This window comes from Nelusetta ayraudi, unplaced genomic scaffold (genome assembly GCF_046127955.1).
Source record: "Nelusetta ayraudi isolate G7.1 ecotype Tasmania unplaced genomic scaffold, CSIRO-AGI_Nayr_v1 ptg000003l, whole genome shotgun sequence".
In the NCBI taxonomy this organism is placed as follows: domain Eukaryota; kingdom Metazoa; phylum Chordata; class Actinopteri; order Tetraodontiformes; family Monacanthidae; genus Nelusetta; species Nelusetta ayraudi.
In genome coordinates this window covers 2,368,911-2,384,928 of record NW_027466053.1, presented here as the reverse complement: position 1 = coordinate 2,384,928, position 16,018 = coordinate 2,368,911, and the positions used below count along the sequence as shown (strand labels likewise).

The following is a 16,018-nucleotide window of genomic DNA, read 5'->3' as shown; positions in this document are numbered from 1 at the left end:
TCCATCAACTAACTGCTTTAGTGTGAGACAGATAGTTCCAAACTGATCAAACTGGTCCTTCCCTTTCTGAGTCTTTTTTATCACCTCCAATAGACATGTAGATTAAATCCAACTGTAAGGAGAAACATTTCATCTGTTTCGGGCGTCATTTGAGGTGTTCTAATCTCAGATTTTTTTAAAAACAGTTGTTTGGCCTATCAGGTGTTTTTTTTTCCACTAAACGAGCCCCTCGCCGCCACTCTGGTGTGGCTCTTTTTTTCTTCCCCCAGGAAGGACGACTGCCTGCATAATTAATGTGCTGGTGTTGAGTTCACAGCCGGTGGACAAAGAGCTAATCGCTTGCCTTCAAGGACAAGCAAGACAGTACACAGAAGCGAGAACAGCAAGTCAGACACAGCAGAGGAGAGACTGGATGGAGAGACTGGTGGTCAGTCCTGTGCTAAACGTCAATAACTGCCATTAATTGAAAGATGATTCAAAAACATAGCAAAAAGTATTGCAAACATAAGGTTGTGAAGTGTTGGGTTTTAATGACCATTTCTTTGTTCTGCACCAACACATCAAAACTGTTCAAAGACTTTGGTTGAGAATCCAGCAGCTAAATTTAAAAAACATAAAAACAAACACACATCTCTCTATATATATATGTATATCATATATAGATCTGTCTATTAATCATGTCAATTTTCATGCATTTAATGGCACATTAACAGTCACTCGATGATTCATTCCTTCATGAAATTGATGCAGTTTCACAAACACACATTTCTCCATAATTAACTGTTCAAAGGACAACACAGTGGTGATGTTTCTCACCTGAAACCAAAGATTTTAGAAAAAAGTGAGAAACTTACAGAAATTTTTAAGTTTTTTTTTTCTATTTGGTGTACAGCGTTACAGACGTTGTGACCATGCTGAAAGTATTGTCACTGGAATGAGCACATGACTGCCCTCCAGTGGCAGGAGCACCTTTTGAAGACACCCTGAGCAAGAATCCTGCTGCTTCCAACTGTAGCTGGGGGGGTCGTCGTGTCTAAAATGGCGGATTCAAAAGAAAAATCTCCTCTCACGAGAAAACAAAAGGGAAAAATATGATGATAATAATGTGCCAGTACAGTGAGCACTGAATTGTCTCTTTTTTTTTTGCTGTGTCCATGGCGTAAACGAGGCACCATTGCAGAAGTTGAGCGGACCTTCGTTTTTATCTACAAACTGTTACTTTGAGTCCAGGCGATTCCGGCTTTGACTTGGAGGCCATTTCCGTCTCCCACTGCTCCTCCACTACTTTGTAAAGCGCCATCGTGGCTCGGGCGTCTTCCACCGAGGAGTGGCCCCGCTTCCCAGTCTGAGAGGATAAGAAAGGCCAGAGGTAATGGTTCTACTTTGTTTGTTGTTGGAAGTGAAATCTCCGAGTTAGAGTAGATGTAAACACATTCATAACCTTCTCGGTGTAAAAAAAAAAAAAAAAAAAAAAAATGATGTCACAAAGGGTACTGATTATTTTTTGGCTGATTATGATCATTTCAAGCACTGACACTAGAGTGAAGAATGAAGACCAAAGACCTGGTGGGTCAAACACTGAACCTTTATAAACTTCTGAGTAGGCTCTATCTGTGCAGGAACATTACTGTAGTGGACCTCAGCCTACCTGGATCTCCCGGTTGAAGATGGCCTTGGTGAGCCTCTTCAGTGAGGCCACCTGCTTCTCATCCAGGCCGGCCTTCCTGTTGAGGGGAGGGAATCGTGACGTGTCCCGTGTTAGAGACGCAGGGTGGCTGTAGCTGAGGACCCGGAAGTCGTTGTGAATTGCGTGGCCAATCACCAGCTTCCCCCCAAGGAGGTTCAGGATCTGCCAACAGGAGAGCCAGGGAGACTGTGGTTACTTTGTCCAACGGTGTCAATAATTGTGTCCCCACAACAGTTTTCCGTTTGGTGGGTTAGAATAAGAAAGTGAAATGACTGTTATCTCCTTGACACCAGTTTCCTCACCTCCTTCCTGGCCTCGGCGTACGGCGTGGCGTTGGCGAGGTCTCTGGGTCGAATCCCGCTCCACCGGGACCGGTAGTCAGTCACGGGTGCAGCAGGCTTGATGTATTTGTCGTAAACCACGTCCCCACTGTAGGACACCAGGCTGCAGCGGGCCAGCTGACTGATACTCCCCTTTGGTCCGGTGCCGACCATCTCGCAGTCAATGGCGAGGATCTTGGAGGGGTTCCCCGATGGTATGACGACAGCAGCGGGTCTATGGCTACTTCCTGCTGAGGGACAGACGGTGGTGCCCTTGGTCCCTGAGGTGATGGGGGAAGGCCGGCTGCGGTTGGATGCTGAAGGCGTGAGGTTCACCTCTGAGCTGCTCGGAGGAGTTGTTTTGACTAAAGACATCTTTTCAGTTGATCCCGGCCGCCGTGGCGGAGGTCCCCCATGCTGGGTCTGTCTTGGTCCCTGTTGGGTTTTGGGTGTACCATTCACAACCTTTCGCTCTGAAAACTGCCCCTTTCTCTTAAACCACCGTGGTTTCTTCTTTTGGTTTCCTGCAGAAGTCTGTGGAGCAGGAGTGCAGTCCAAGTTCAACATTATGTCCGGTTCCCACATCCTTCTTCCTGGTCAATGTTAGAGCAAATGTTTATCTGCTGCACTTGGTCAAGCACAACAAGTGATCACTCTATTCTGTCTGTTTACTTCCTTAAAGTGTCACTTCCTTAAAGTGGTCCAGCCCGAAGTGTCATCCTGCATGAGAAACAGTGTCATCAGCGCCTGTCATAGTTTGCATGGTTTAAAAGCTTTACATTCTTTGACACTGGTGTGCACCAACGTATTTAGCAGAACCACAAGTGGAACCACTTGCAGGAGAAACACACATTCATGGTGAAAATTTGACTTTATCCTTTATTTATTTATTTATTTATTTTATATCATTTAAAATTCGACTCCAATCCCCTTGCAACTTAAAAACAAACAAACAAACAAATAAATAAATCGTAGTTGATTTGTGGTTTGTAGAAATTTGTAGTAGCAGATTGTTTCTGATTGGGTTGAATATTCAATTCATGAACTTTCACTACTGACATCCAAATTAAAAACGTAGCGAAGACAGCCTGTAAAAGCATCATCGCCCTCCATGTTTTGACTGGGTGTAAAGAGCATGGGATAAAACAGCATGTCAGCATGTCTTAACATTGGCATTCCTCGGAAACAGAAACTTACGACCATAAAATTAACTTAACGTGGATTTTTTGTGTGTGTGTGTGTGTGTGTGTGTGTGTGTGTGTGTGTGTGTGTGAGAGAGAGAGAGAGAGAGAGAGAGAGAGAGAGAGAGAGAGAGAGAGAGAGAGAGAGAGAGAGAGAGATGTCAAAAAGCACATAAACAAGTAACTAATAATTATTACTCAATTTGCATTGTGATGGCACCGAGTGTTAGCAAAGAGGCTAATGCTACCTTGTTTATGTTGGAGATTAAGATTAAACGTGGAATCATGTCATAATCTCCTGTCTCCATGAAACCACAGTCGTCTGTGGACAATTACACATCATTAGCGAATGTTTCTATATTTGTTAATGGCATGGAAATCACTAAGAGAGAAATTTTTAAAGTCAGACCTGAGACGCTCTAAATACACGCTGTGAGAAGCTACAAACTACATCCGGGTCATGCTAATGCTGCGTTCGCAGTCCGCTGTGAAGTTGGACAGATGACATATCGTTGAGTTGACGCCACTGCGTGGGCTCACAAAAACATAAAACATTATGGGGGAGGGGGAAAGAGAACCACAGAAATACATAAGTCAAGTAAGCACACATTGTTAGAGAGTTTCCGATGTGACATCACAATGAAACTGTTTTGACAAATGTTGCAGAATTTACATGCGGCTATTGAACGCACCAGTGGTGAGCGAAAACCCCACAACAAGCTAACCACATGCTGAACACAGTGAATAGTTTTAGAAACACATTGTGTTGACACCTCCTTCTCCCTTGAACGTTTTAAACGCCCGTTTCAGTGTTGGACGAACGCGAGTCGCGAGTGCGGCTCACAGCAACCAGAGGGACATGTTTACGGCGAGTCTGTCGGCGGAGCAGCAGAGGGAGATGGCCAAAAGACTCACCGGCCTCCTGTCCAGCTACAGACACATCTCAGACTCCCAGATCATAGTACGTATGTATTATGTATGAAGTTTGGTTCTGTCACGGGGCGATTTGGTTGTGTTTGCCCATTATGGCTTCCACGTGGAACCGCATTTGTTGGCTTGTTAACTCTGCAAACGAAGTTCATTTTATCTCATCCCATCGTCATTCACTTCTTTCTGTGTGCATGTTTTGTCTTGGATAGGAGTTCTTCTCTGAAAACCTCTGGCACACTCTCCCCATCAGCTGGCAGCCTGCGCTGCAGGAGCTGTCATATCAGCAGATAGCTGACCTCTTACTGGATGCTACAAATGGGGACAGGAGGTACACGAGAATTACAGACACACTGCAGCAGATACACCAGACATTCAAATAGTTCCGTGTCTCTCTGCTATCATGTCATTTGTACTTCTCCTCCCCCCACGCCACGCCAGGTATCCTTCGGTGTGGCCTCTGTCCCTGCTGGCGTTCCGCAGCACAGCTCATGCCCTGGCGTTTCCCAGAGACTGCAGGCCGAAACGACGCTCTGAGATGCCAGAGGAGTTTGCAGAAAACCGGCACCAGAGCTCGCTGCTGCACCACATCTTCAGGAAACATGTTAAACCCAAGAAGCAGCACGAGATCCGCAAACTGGGAATGGTACACAGTCTAAAAATTGGAGACAGAGCCTTATTTTGAAGTAATGTTTGTTTTTAATCTGTGTTTTTTTTTGTTTGTTTTTTTCATTTTAATTGTAATCATTTTTTTAACTTTCAGCTGGTGAAGCAGCTTTGTGGGCAGACTGGCTGCGACCAAGTAGTGGATGTTGGATCTGGACAGGTACCAGCCAAACCCAAAGCATGAAGACTATCTAATGAAAAGGATGACAGTTTGTCATATAATTTTTATTTTATTTTTTCCCCAAACAGGGTCATCTGACTCGTTTCTTGTCCTATGGTCTGGGGCTGAAGGTCACCACCATCGAGGCTGATGTCACGCTGGTTAAAATGGCGTCTAAGTTCGACAGGGAGCTGGAGTGGACCCTGGCGAAGGAGCAGAAGAAGGTCTTGGATTTGTTGTTTCATAAATTTTTTAAAGAAATTCAGAGGAAGTGAACAGTAAACACATCACTTACTAAATTTTCACAGCTTGCCGTCAAACCTTTAAACTTGGAGCAGACTTGTGAAAGGAATGTCACAAATATTGATTGTCTGTTTATACTTTTTTTTTTTTTTTCAGAGCGGCTCATCACTGTTGCCAGAATCACACTCTGCTCCCTGCCATTTGGCCGGTTGGGTGAACTCCAGGGCATCGTGGGAGGCCTTCATCAAACAGCTGAAGCCTTTGGATGGTGTCCACGAGGATGATCCTCTGACTCCAGGCAGACCCAGCTGTAAGAAACTCCGAGCCTCCAAACATCTCACATGTCCTCATGCTGTCCACAAATCTTTGCACCTGAAAATTCAGCCTCAAGACTTTGGGGAAGAGTGGTCTGCTGACACGTGCTGCTCCTGCGTCGGTCCGCAAGAGAACGTCCAGTATGAGCATCCAGACTTTGTCCTGACTGGTCTCCACGCCTGCGGTGACCTCAGCGCCACCCTCCTCCGCCACTTCGTCCACTGCCCCCACGTTCGCGCCATCACTTCTGTGGCGTGTTGCTACATGAAGATCTCCACCAGAGAAAACCCCAACCCTCCAGGATTAGTTAGATGTCCCAACACACCAAGTCCGGACCAGGAATTGCCACCGTCCCAGTTTGGTTACCCCATGAGCTCCTGGGTGCAAGGCTTGCCTGAACATCAGCTGTCCTATGTGGCGCGTGAGAGGGCCTGTCACGCTATCGAGGACTACACGCAGAGGCTCAGGGACCACAGTGAGCAGCTCAAGAGTCACTGCTACCGGGCAATGCTGGAGGTCTTCATCAAGGACACCAGGCCGGACATGTGCAGGAGAGGGATCCAGACCATCAAGAAATCCCATCTGTTGCCTTTCACAGAGTGAGTCAGTTCTTTGACGCAGCCAGATTCCACATCTTCAAATCTTTGGAAAATAGCATATTAACGGCCTCCAGCTAAAACATTATGATAGACCAACCACAACCATTGGAATTCATCCAGATGTTCACTTTTGGTGATGTTTTAATGTTCTAGAAACTTAAATCCTTCACAGGTACGCCCGGCTGGGTCTGGCTCGGGTGGGCCTGCCTCCTGACCTACCCCTTGACCCTGCACGGGTGGAGGCCCTGTTGGAGCAGCAAGGTCGGGTGGTGGTGTACTTCAGCCTGTCCCTACTGCTCGCCCCTGCTGTAGAGACGCTGGTTCTACTCGACCGGATGATCTACCTGCAGGAGAATGGTAAGGCCGGCCCCCACCTCACATCTGGGACACCAGCCAGTCGCCTGCCGTGCAATTTTTCGGCACTAAAACTCTTGTCTCTCTTTAGGTGTGGACAGCAAACTGGTTCCTCTCTTTGACCCAAACATTTCGCCAAGAAACTTTGTCCTGGTGGCACTGAAAGCTCCTGGGTAGAAAGGAGGAAAACACAAAGACTGTTTTGGAGGACACCAGTTAAGGCAGCTCAGGAAAAAATCTGGAGACTTCTGGATGCATTTTACCTTTTTTAGACTTTAAATTATTAGAGACATGCAAAATGGAGATCTCTGTGTCTTTGCAATGCTTGTCACTTTATGTATATGTGCATTTGATTTTTATATCCATGCCATTGTTTGGTTTCAGGGTAAACCACTGTAAAGGCTGCATGTGAAGAGTTAATTTTTAAAGATATTTTTAATTGATACGTTTATTAAGAGTAAAAAGGTTTTGTGTTTTATCTCTGACTTTAAACAAAATCGTTTTTAAAAGCAATTTGGTGATCTTTTCACTATATAACCACGAGATGGCAGCATAGTTATAACAGAAACATGTTTCTTAGGCTCAGCAGCACATCCGCAAATATATTTATTTAATATATCACATACCATATTCCAATAATCTCATTTTCTCCCAATTGAATTTTCAACCATGAATATCATGAAGTTTCTCAAAAACCCCTTCAGGATCCTGAGAAATCTGAGCAATCTGATTACAGTTTGAGCTTGCCCAGAACCTCCCTAGTCAGCTGTTTACTGTAGCGGTTGATCTTCCAGTGTCCAGGCATCCATCCCAGCAGGAAGCGGTGGAAATCTGTCCAGGCAAAGGCAAACATCTCCCTCCACTCCTTCTCCAGGGCGCCAAAGTCCACGTCCGTCTTTACAGCCAGTTTTAACTCTGTGAAGTAGAAGTCCACCAGGCCCGGCACTCTCTGTTCACACTCCTTCTCCTCCATGCAGCTTCCTAGAAAGTACACAATGTCTTTCATTCCACAGCCGCCTCCGACATACTGGAAGTCCACTGCAGCGACATCCCGGCTGCTCCGGGAGAAGCAGAAGTTGGCCAGCTTGGCGTCTCCGTGGACGAGTGTCTTGAAGCGACAGTCGCTGAGGATCCTGTCGATGTCTGCGGCTGCAGCTTTGAGCTTGGCATCGTCCATGGCCTCCAACTCGTCCGGCCGAGTCTCCAGGTGCCAGTAGGTGCCGACCGGCCACAGGCCATCAGGTGCCACACCCAGAAAGAGGCCGTGGAAGTGGGCAAGCCAGCTGAGGCAAGCCTTGATTTCCCCATCCTTCACACTGGTCCTGCAAAACACAATCACAATGGTGTGAAGATGCTCCACTGGAGTCTGAGATGAAAATAAAGACCTAAAAATGTTTATGGTACAGGGTCTACTCCTAAAGGTTACGTGGTTGTACCTTCTCTGGTCATAGCCGCCCACATCCAGGTCCTCCAGCACGATCAGCATCTCATCTCCGTGGGAAAAGGCAGCCAGGCAGACGGGGATCCGACACTTCTGGTTGGTGGAATAGTTCTGGTACCAGTGGGTCTCCACCTGGTAGGACCTCACCTTGCGTGTGTGGGACCGGTCGGTGTTCCAGCCGCCCGGGTGTTGGGTGTCCTCAGGGAACTGGACGTGCTTGACGACCACGGACGGCCGCTCGCAGCCCTCCAGGTGCAGCCGGACGATCTCTCCGTAGCCGCTCCACAGAGTTTGGATCTTTGCGCCCACCTGAAGGGACGAAGCCCCACATGCTTGCAGTACGAGATCCTGGTACTCCTGCTTCATTTCCACTCAGGGCTGGGGGGGGGGGGGGGGGGGGGTACGTTTTCGCAGTTTAGTATAATGAAGAAAATCAACTCATTTCATTCTTGATACTGTAAGTTTGTATTACATTTTGCCTGAAGTGATCATTTACATCACAGAGCAGGAGTGGCACATGTAGGCACATAATATTGCCATTCAACTACTCGCCTACTTATATTTGTATGTCGGTTTTTACATTATTACTTCACTCTTCTTAAATATTTTTCTTGGCATTGATTGAACTGGTGCTAGCAATGCAATATGTCAAAACGCCATTACACAAGTTGTTCTTTTAAATATATCCACATTCAGACAAGCTAAGAAGTCTCAATAAATGAACAAACTCGTCATCAAAACACTGCTGTCCCGATTTTGTATAAGCACAACTGAATAGTGTTGCAGTCGGGCTCGTATTTACCTTCAATTTCATGTCTAAGGAGTCCGGAACACCGGAAGTGTTATCGACAGACGAGCGTTGCAGAAAACGACAGTAGTGCCACCTGTTGGGCCGGAGTGGGATGGCGGATTTGTTACGAAAGACGAAAAAGTCTAAATGTGAAATCTTTCACCATCAAGGAGCTCATTGTTTGCGTAGTCTCTTTTCTTCTCCTTCTGTTCTTAGTTTCAAGCAACTCACGATCAAAATCCCAGAAACCAGTGAAGTTAGTGGGTTATTAGCTTATTGTTGGGTATTATTGGTAGGGAAAAAAAAAGTACAAACGCAGGATAGTTGAAATAACATTGACCGTTTGTAAATTCGGCGACCTATTATGCTCACGTTTGCTCATTATGAAATAAGTTAAAGTTGCAGCAGTGGTTACTTTATCTTGTCTGCATATGCCATTTTTTGTTCCCACCTCTAATTTACAATAATTCATTCATTCATTTCCTGTTCAGGTGCAGAGTACATTGTTTAAAATGACATGAGTTCGGGGTCCGTGAAAACCTTCAGAAATCAGAATCTAACGTCAACTGCATGGACCTATTAGTCAACTCCCCCTACAACTCTTACTTCCGGGGAGTGGAGTAGTTCAGATTTATAAAAAAAAAAAAAAAAAAAAAAAACATGGGAGGGGGGTATTAGATCACGATAAAGAGTGCGACGTTGTTGCTCCAATTATATTGTGCATTTTGTATATAGGAACATTTTAATATCTTTACTGCAATATATTTCAAAATTCTAGAATATTTGTTGGGGTTTTTGTTTGTTTGTTTTTTAATAATTTTGTCAACCCCTCCTCCCCCGTGTCAGTAGGCAGTGGTATAGTCCCGGTTGATAACATGCTTTAAGCTAGCCTCCATGCCTGACCATCGACACTGTCACATCTTCAGAAAGTCCGTTCTACCGAATAACCTGCAGTGTTATTATTTCACCCCCGGTGTTTCAGTCTAAGTCGTAGCTCTTCAACGCTGACATGTCTGCGCCAAAGAAGGGAGACTTGTCCCCGAGCGAGAAGGAATTGTTTGAGGTTATCACGGCAGGTAAGTGTCTTCGGCTAACGCTAATCCCACGGAGGAGACTCGCACTCTTTGCTCAGCTGGGCTGTCTGTGCTCATGGTCTGTTTCATCTGCAACAAAAGTCTATCATGAAGTGATAGACTTTTGTTGTTGTTGTTTTTCTATTCATACGCAACCACTTTGTCAAACCATTTTATCTTGGTTGTTATCCGGGGACTTTGAACGTCGTTAGTGTTAGCTAATTTCACTCAATTGGGGAGAAGTTAGCTAGCGCCACTGTCGAGCATCCCCACCACTGGAGATTCAGTTTGCAGAAATTCAAAGTACTTCTTTATGCGTTGTTTATCCGTCCGTTATTTATTTTTTTTAATCCACTGATTGTAGAAACTAAAAAACAAACCACGAAAACTTCTTGTCAAATATATTGATGGAAAAGTGTGTTTGTCAGTTTCTGATGTGTCTGCTGTTTTCAGACCACGACATGTGGGTGTATATGTATTCACACTGCAGTAATGTTACATTTTGTTTTTGTTTTGTCTTTAAGGAAACGTGCAAGAGGCGTCAAGGCTACTGGGCTGCAAGGATGTCCGAGTCAACTGTTTGGATGAGGTAATGGGACAGCAATTAGTGCTCAAAAAGTGTGTTTGTCACTGATAATGATGATGAACAGGCTAAATGCGTCAAAATCCCTCACAACCTTTAGCGCCGCCACTTTTAAAATAGCTGTGTTCCTGAGAGTTCAAGCAAGCCCATTGGGGATTGCAGAGGGAAATGATGCCCTCCTCGCCTCTCCTTTGTCTTTGTGACATATGTGTTGGACAAGAGGACTTTGTTAGCCAGTGCACTTCATGTCCTGCTTGTCGTTATTGTCTGTCTGCTTGTCAAAGCCAGCTGCTTGACGTGGATCTGCGGTCACGTAACCAAAGTAACCTCATCACGTCAGTGCAATTGCACAAAACACAATTTTTTTTTATTTTTTTTTTTTTGTGCTGTTCCTTGTCAGTATGGGATGAGTCCGCTCATGCACGCAACCTACAAGGGAAAGGCGGACATGTGCAAACTGCTTCTGCAACATGGAGCCGATGTCAACTGCAACCAGCACGAACACGGATACACAGCGCTGATGTTTGCTGGCCTCTCTGGTATAGAAATATCTCTTTTATTGGTCGCGCTTATCATTCAGTAGGTGACATCTTAAGATGGTCTAATTTAAGGCCGGACTCTGTGTTTGTCCAGGTAAAACTGACATCACGTGGATGATGTTGGACGCTGGGGCGGAGACCGACGTGGTCAACTCAGTGGGAAGGACCGCGGCGCAGATGGCAGCCTTTGTGGGTGCGTCTGGATGTGGCGTACGCTCATTCACAAACACGGGTCAAGTGTCCTTCAGTCTTGGGTCACAAAGACGAGTGATCACCCGTCGTCTTTGTCAGCCAGGGACACCTGGCCGTTAACTCTGATCTTCAAGAAACCTGCAAAATAGAAAAGCTTTGTTCTTTTTTTAGATGTATAATTATCATTATGAAAGAACACAAACTTGCAAACCGTTTTAACTCCAATGAAACTTTAAATACTCAATATTCTACTGATTTTTGAGTACACGCTCCAGTTCCCAGTGGAGAAACCCTTGTAGTCCCCATGAAGCTTCCTCCTAAAACTGTCTTTGTCAGACCTTCATAAACAACCCTTTGTGACATCTTGAATTGTGACAATAGTTATGAAAAGGGGGGGAAGCAGAAGATGTGAAGGATGGAATTTACTCATCACTGGGAAGTTCAATGACAGTACAGGTGCACTGATTCTTAAAGTGACAGTTTTCTGTTTATGTTTTTCCTCTCCTGCAGGCCAGCACGACTGTGTGACCGTCATCAACAACTTCTTCTCCCGAGCCAGGCTGGATTACTACACTAAGGCCCAGGGTTTGGAGAAGGAGCCCAAGTTGCCGACCAAGCTGGCCGGACCACTGCACAAGGTCATCATGAGCACCAACCTCAACCCAGTCAAGGTAGAGTTTGACGTTTACAGTTGATGCAATCCATGTTTTTCTTTCATATCTTAGTGGATGATGATATTCACGACGACGATGGTTGTGATTCCCAATGCACAGATGGTGATGCTGGTGAAGGAGAACCCCCTGCTGGCCGAGGCAGAGGCCCTGGAGAAGTGTCGGCGGGTGATGGAGCTCATCTGCGAGAAGTGCATCAAGCAGCAGGACATGAATGAGGTGCTCGCCATGAAGATGCACTACATCAGCTGCGTGCTGGGCAAGTGCGCCGCCTTCCTCAAGGAGCGCGAGGACAAACTGGACGGCCTCATCAAAAGGTGATGCCACCTGGGGGCGGGGCATGGTGTTGCTGCAGACGGTTGGTCTGCGGCGTAGACGACATATGGCGTTTCTGTTGCATATCTGTTATGTTTTTTATTATGGTCGGTCGCTCGATTTGAAGTCGCAGACCTGTTGTCTGATGGAATTACACCGTTTTAAAGAAATATTTTTTCATCATAGTCAAATCACACCTGACTCATGTAATTGCAAGTCTTCAGTCTGTGACTCAAAACCCTTGGAGCCGTGGCAGAGTGACTGCAGATGTTAGAGCAGGGGTGGGCCAACTTTTTGACTAGTGGGCCAGAATGGGTTCTAATATTTGACAGAGAGGCCGGACCGGGAACAGATGGATGGAGTGTTCTGGTGACCCACTTCATAGGAGGAAAAACGTATATCATGGGATATGTAGAAAACATGTGCTTTGATGTCAATTGAAAATAAACAAAGCGTTGGTACAAAATATCCGTCTTTGAACCCCGACAGTATTTTGCTCTTTATTGAAATTATTATAAAAAAAAAACTAAAAAAAAATGATTACATGAATTAATGAAATTAATTAAAGAAATACAGCTGTTACTGACTTACAATTAGTATCATTTCTTCAAGTTCAGGTCTGAAGGGGCTGCATATGGCCCCTGGGTTGTCGTTTGCCTACGCCTGTGTTCAAGGTTGTCATCCAAGATGTCTCTGATGACGAAAAGATTCTCTCTGATTTTTTTTTTGTGCCTGTCCTTCAGTCTGCTGAAGGGTCGGGACACCGACGGCTTCCCCGTCTACCAAGAGAAGTTCATCAGAGAGTGCATCCGCAAGTTCCCCTACTGCGACATCACGCTGCTGCAGCAGCTGGTGCGAAGCATCGCTCCCGTAGAGATCGTAAGTCCAGATGATTTGCTGCTGAGGATGGTGGTGGTGGTGGTGGTGGTTGTCCATCAGAAGCCATTCTGATTCTCCAACGCTGATCTCTGCAGGGAAACGACCCCACGGCTCTGTCTGTGCTGACCCAGGCCATCACGGGTCAGGTGGGCTTCATGGACGCAGAGTTTTGCACTTCCTGTGGGGAAAAGGGGGCGGAGAAGAGATGCTCCGCCTGCAAAATGGTGAGCGGCTTTCATTATTTTTCCCCGTTTTAAACCTGGAATATTTGGCAAACCATTTGCAACCGTCTGGCTGCAGGTGATCTACTGTGAGAAGGCCTGCCAGAAGTTGCACTGGTTCACCCACAAGAAGGTGTGCAAGAAGCTCCAGGAGCAGCGAGAGAAGCAGGAGGCGGAGTCGACCAAACTGAGGATGCAGCAGAGCCAAGGTGCCTTGTCTTCTCAGAATAAACCAAAAAAAAATAAAAAATAACGGACAAATATGTTTGTCACATAATTTCAGCCTCCGTTCTGATCGCGACTCCTCCTCCTCCTCCTCCCCCTCCTCTGCCTCCTCTCTGTCTTCCAGAGAAGAGCAGTGATGTTGAAGAAACCACCGACTCCATGCAGGAGCTCTCGGTGGAGGCCGGCAGCGTCGCCGCCGCTGCCTCAGAAGATGCCGCCGCTGCTCCAGAAACCCCTGAGCCCGCCCCCATTGCTGCTGCTGCTGCTGCTGCTGACAACTGAGTAACAGAAAGCGAGAGAGAGAGAGAGAGAGAGAGAGGCGTCATTTCTACAACAACAACAACAACAACTCGACACACCACGGCCAGAGAGCAGACCGCTGCCGAGGCCGAGACCTGACCAGGCGGGAATGAAGCACCCATATTTATTGTCAGAACACAACTGTCACAACAGCTGGAGGGACACTGCAGTCCCACAAGGAATGTCTTTGTTGTCATTTTTAATAGTTTGTTTTTAATTGTTAATCTTGTGTGTGTGTGTGTGTGTGTGTGTGTGTGTGTGAGTGAGTGTGTGTGTGAGATAGAGGGAGACATTCTGGGTATATTCTGGGGAAACCTGTGAATTATTTTGCCTTAAGAAACTGTAGCGACCTCTGCAGGAACGTGCGCCCGTGCAGCCAATCAGAGCGGAGTTCCCGGCACGCAACCCAAGTGAGAGGGGGGCTGCTGCTGCTGCTGCTGCTGCTGCTGCTGCTGCTGCTGCTGCAGAGATGACGACCAAAAAAATGTATATTTTTAAATGTAGACGATGTTGACATGAGTTTTGTTTTTAGCCTGCAGTGGGGGCCGGGGGCGGGGGGGCAGATGTGAGGACGCTCAGGATTTTTACAGAAACAGCCGTGTTTTTACATTGTTGTTTGTTGCAGCACAGGAACGTCGTGTCCAAAGGAAGAGAAGTACTGTTTTAAAAATATTTGAAATAGCTGGGGTTCCATATTCTGTCATCTGTTGCAGCACCAGAATGCTGTTAAACTTAATAAAGTGCCCATTTGCCATCTTTAGTTTTGGAGTCTTCTCTCCTGATTTCTTTGCGTATTTCAAATATTTGTGTACACAACAATGTTGTGGTGTGAAGTAGCACAGAGCTGTTTCATCACATAAACTTTTGTCTTTTAAAGATCATTAATTCGACAAGCATAATTGTTAAAGTTATGACTTGTCCTGAGGCTGATATTAGTTTTGTTCAGAAAAGTTTCATTGTGCAAATTCAAAGTGGGTTTTGTTTTTTTGTTTTTTCTAGTTGTTCTGGTTTCCCCTGGAGTGGAGGGGAATTTCCAGCAGAGGGCAGTATATCTCCAGAATTTCAATAATAATAAACTTTTATTTGTACAGCGCTAAATCACAGCCAAAGGCGTCTCAAAGCCCTTTATACAATCAGAGAGAACCAACCGGGCCCTCGGAGCAAGCAAGATGCGACAGTGGCTGGGAAAAACTCCCCTGTGGGAAGAAACCTCGGGCAGAACCAGACTCCAGAGGGCCATCATCTGCCTATGAGTAGTTGGGGTGAAGTAGAAAGATAGAGGGGAGACAGAGAAAGAGAGAAAGGAGCAGAGTGAGCCAGGGTGGCAGACAGGACAGAGTGAAAAACAGATACACCAACCAGGCAAAACGGATATAAACAAAAAGAATAGGAACTAATTCAAGGCTGCTGTCCATGTGGAGTGTAATTGTCCACGCTTTGGAAGGCAAGAGCCTAGCTCGATGGACAATCTGCCGATAGGACTAGTCCAGGTCTTAAGCGTGGTGGTGGGTCAAAGCGATGACACCAAGACCCCCAGGACAGCACAATCCAGTTCCTGGCGGAGTGGTCATCACCTGCTGGGGACACAGAGACTGCGGCAGCATCATGCATATCGAGCATACTATACAAAGCATAATGAGAGCTAGTTTGGACAGAGTAGGCGGAGTCACAGATTGATTGGGTGAGGAGAGAGATAGAGGCTCCGCCTGCACAGAGCAACGATCCCTGTAACAGGAGCAAAAGATCTCCCTCCACGGCGTAAGCCTACAGCAGCTTAACTGACAGTGGATGGAGTCTAACTATAAGCTTTAAGAAAAAGGAAAGTCTTAAGTCTACTCCTAAATAAACTAACTGTGTCTGCCCCCCTCACCGAGGCTGGAAGATGGTTCCAAAATAGAGGTGCCAGGAAACTGAAACACCTACCTCCTGACCTAACTCTAGAAATATTTGGGATAACTAAAAGACCTGAGTCCTCAGAGCGAAGGGCTCTTGGAGGATGATAAAGTTCAATTAGTTCCCTAAAAATAGGAAGGAGCCTGAGAATGAAGAGCTTTGTACGTTAAAACTAGAATCTTAAATTCAATTCTAAATTTGACTGGCAGCCAATGCAAGGAAGCTAAAATTGGAGTAATATGCTGCCTCCTTTTAGTTCCAGTTAACAATCGTGCCGCAGAGTTTTGGATCAATTACACTTTCTGGTCAATTGGGCCATAAACAGAAAGATTCTGTCCTGTTTGTACAGTATATCGTTCACCGTCTCCTTTCCTAATTTCGTGCAAATTTGAAGTTCACTGACTCATTTGTCAATATTTTAGGAACAACTCAGATGGTGTCGGA

At 45.9% G+C, this 16,018-nt stretch overlaps 4 protein-coding genes across 4 annotated transcripts; 2 read left to right on the top strand and 2 right to left on the bottom strand.

Annotated features, from left to right (window-relative positions):
• Positions 1 to 505: 505 nt before the first annotated feature.
• isg20l2 (interferon stimulated exonuclease gene 20-like 2) lies at positions 506 to 3,708 on the bottom strand. The gene is made up of 5 exons (XM_076029057.1): positions 3,598 to 3,708; positions 3,437 to 3,510; positions 1,990 to 2,727; positions 1,649 to 1,849; positions 506 to 1,345 (listed from the first exon to the last, which is right to left on the bottom strand). The coding sequence occupies exons 3-5, from the start codon at positions 2,590 to 2,592 to the stop codon at positions 1,202 to 1,204; spliced, it is 948 nt and encodes a 315-aa protein (XP_075885172.1). The 5' UTR covers positions 2,593 to 2,727; positions 3,437 to 3,510; positions 3,598 to 3,708; the 3' UTR covers positions 506 to 1,201.
• A 186-nt stretch (positions 3,709 to 3,894) lies between these two features.
• On the top strand, positions 3,895 to 7,080 carry mettl25b (methyltransferase like 25B). Its single transcript, XM_076029019.1, has 8 exons — positions 3,895 to 4,149; positions 4,328 to 4,446; positions 4,557 to 4,761; positions 4,879 to 4,941; positions 5,031 to 5,165; positions 5,341 to 6,098; positions 6,271 to 6,455; positions 6,544 to 7,080. Exons 1-8 carry the CDS (start codon positions 4,048 to 4,050, stop codon positions 6,627 to 6,629), a joined length of 1,653 nt encoding a protein of 550 aa, XP_075885134.1. The 5' UTR covers positions 3,895 to 4,047; the 3' UTR covers positions 6,630 to 7,080.
• On the bottom strand, positions 7,040 to 9,150 carry pkdc (protein kinase-like domain containing). The gene is made up of 3 exons (XM_076029044.1): positions 8,696 to 9,150; positions 7,889 to 8,271; positions 7,040 to 7,774 (listed from the first exon to the last, which is right to left on the bottom strand). Exons 2-3 carry the CDS (start codon positions 8,257 to 8,259, stop codon positions 7,183 to 7,185), a joined length of 963 nt encoding a protein of 320 aa, XP_075885159.1. The 5' UTR covers positions 8,260 to 8,271; positions 8,696 to 9,150; the 3' UTR covers positions 7,040 to 7,182.
• Positions 9,151 to 9,493: 343 nt separating this feature from the next.
• Positions 9,494 to 14,103, top strand: ankmy2a (ankyrin repeat and MYND domain containing 2a). Its single transcript, XM_076029032.1, has 10 exons — positions 9,494 to 9,759; positions 10,281 to 10,345; positions 10,740 to 10,878; positions 10,973 to 11,071; positions 11,581 to 11,741; positions 11,844 to 12,058; positions 12,800 to 12,935; positions 13,031 to 13,159; positions 13,236 to 13,365; positions 13,506 to 14,103. Exons 1-10 carry the CDS (start codon positions 9,693 to 9,695, stop codon positions 13,661 to 13,663), a joined length of 1,299 nt encoding a protein of 432 aa, XP_075885147.1. The 5' UTR covers positions 9,494 to 9,692; the 3' UTR covers positions 13,664 to 14,103.
• Positions 14,104 to 16,018: the final 1,915 nt, after the last annotated feature.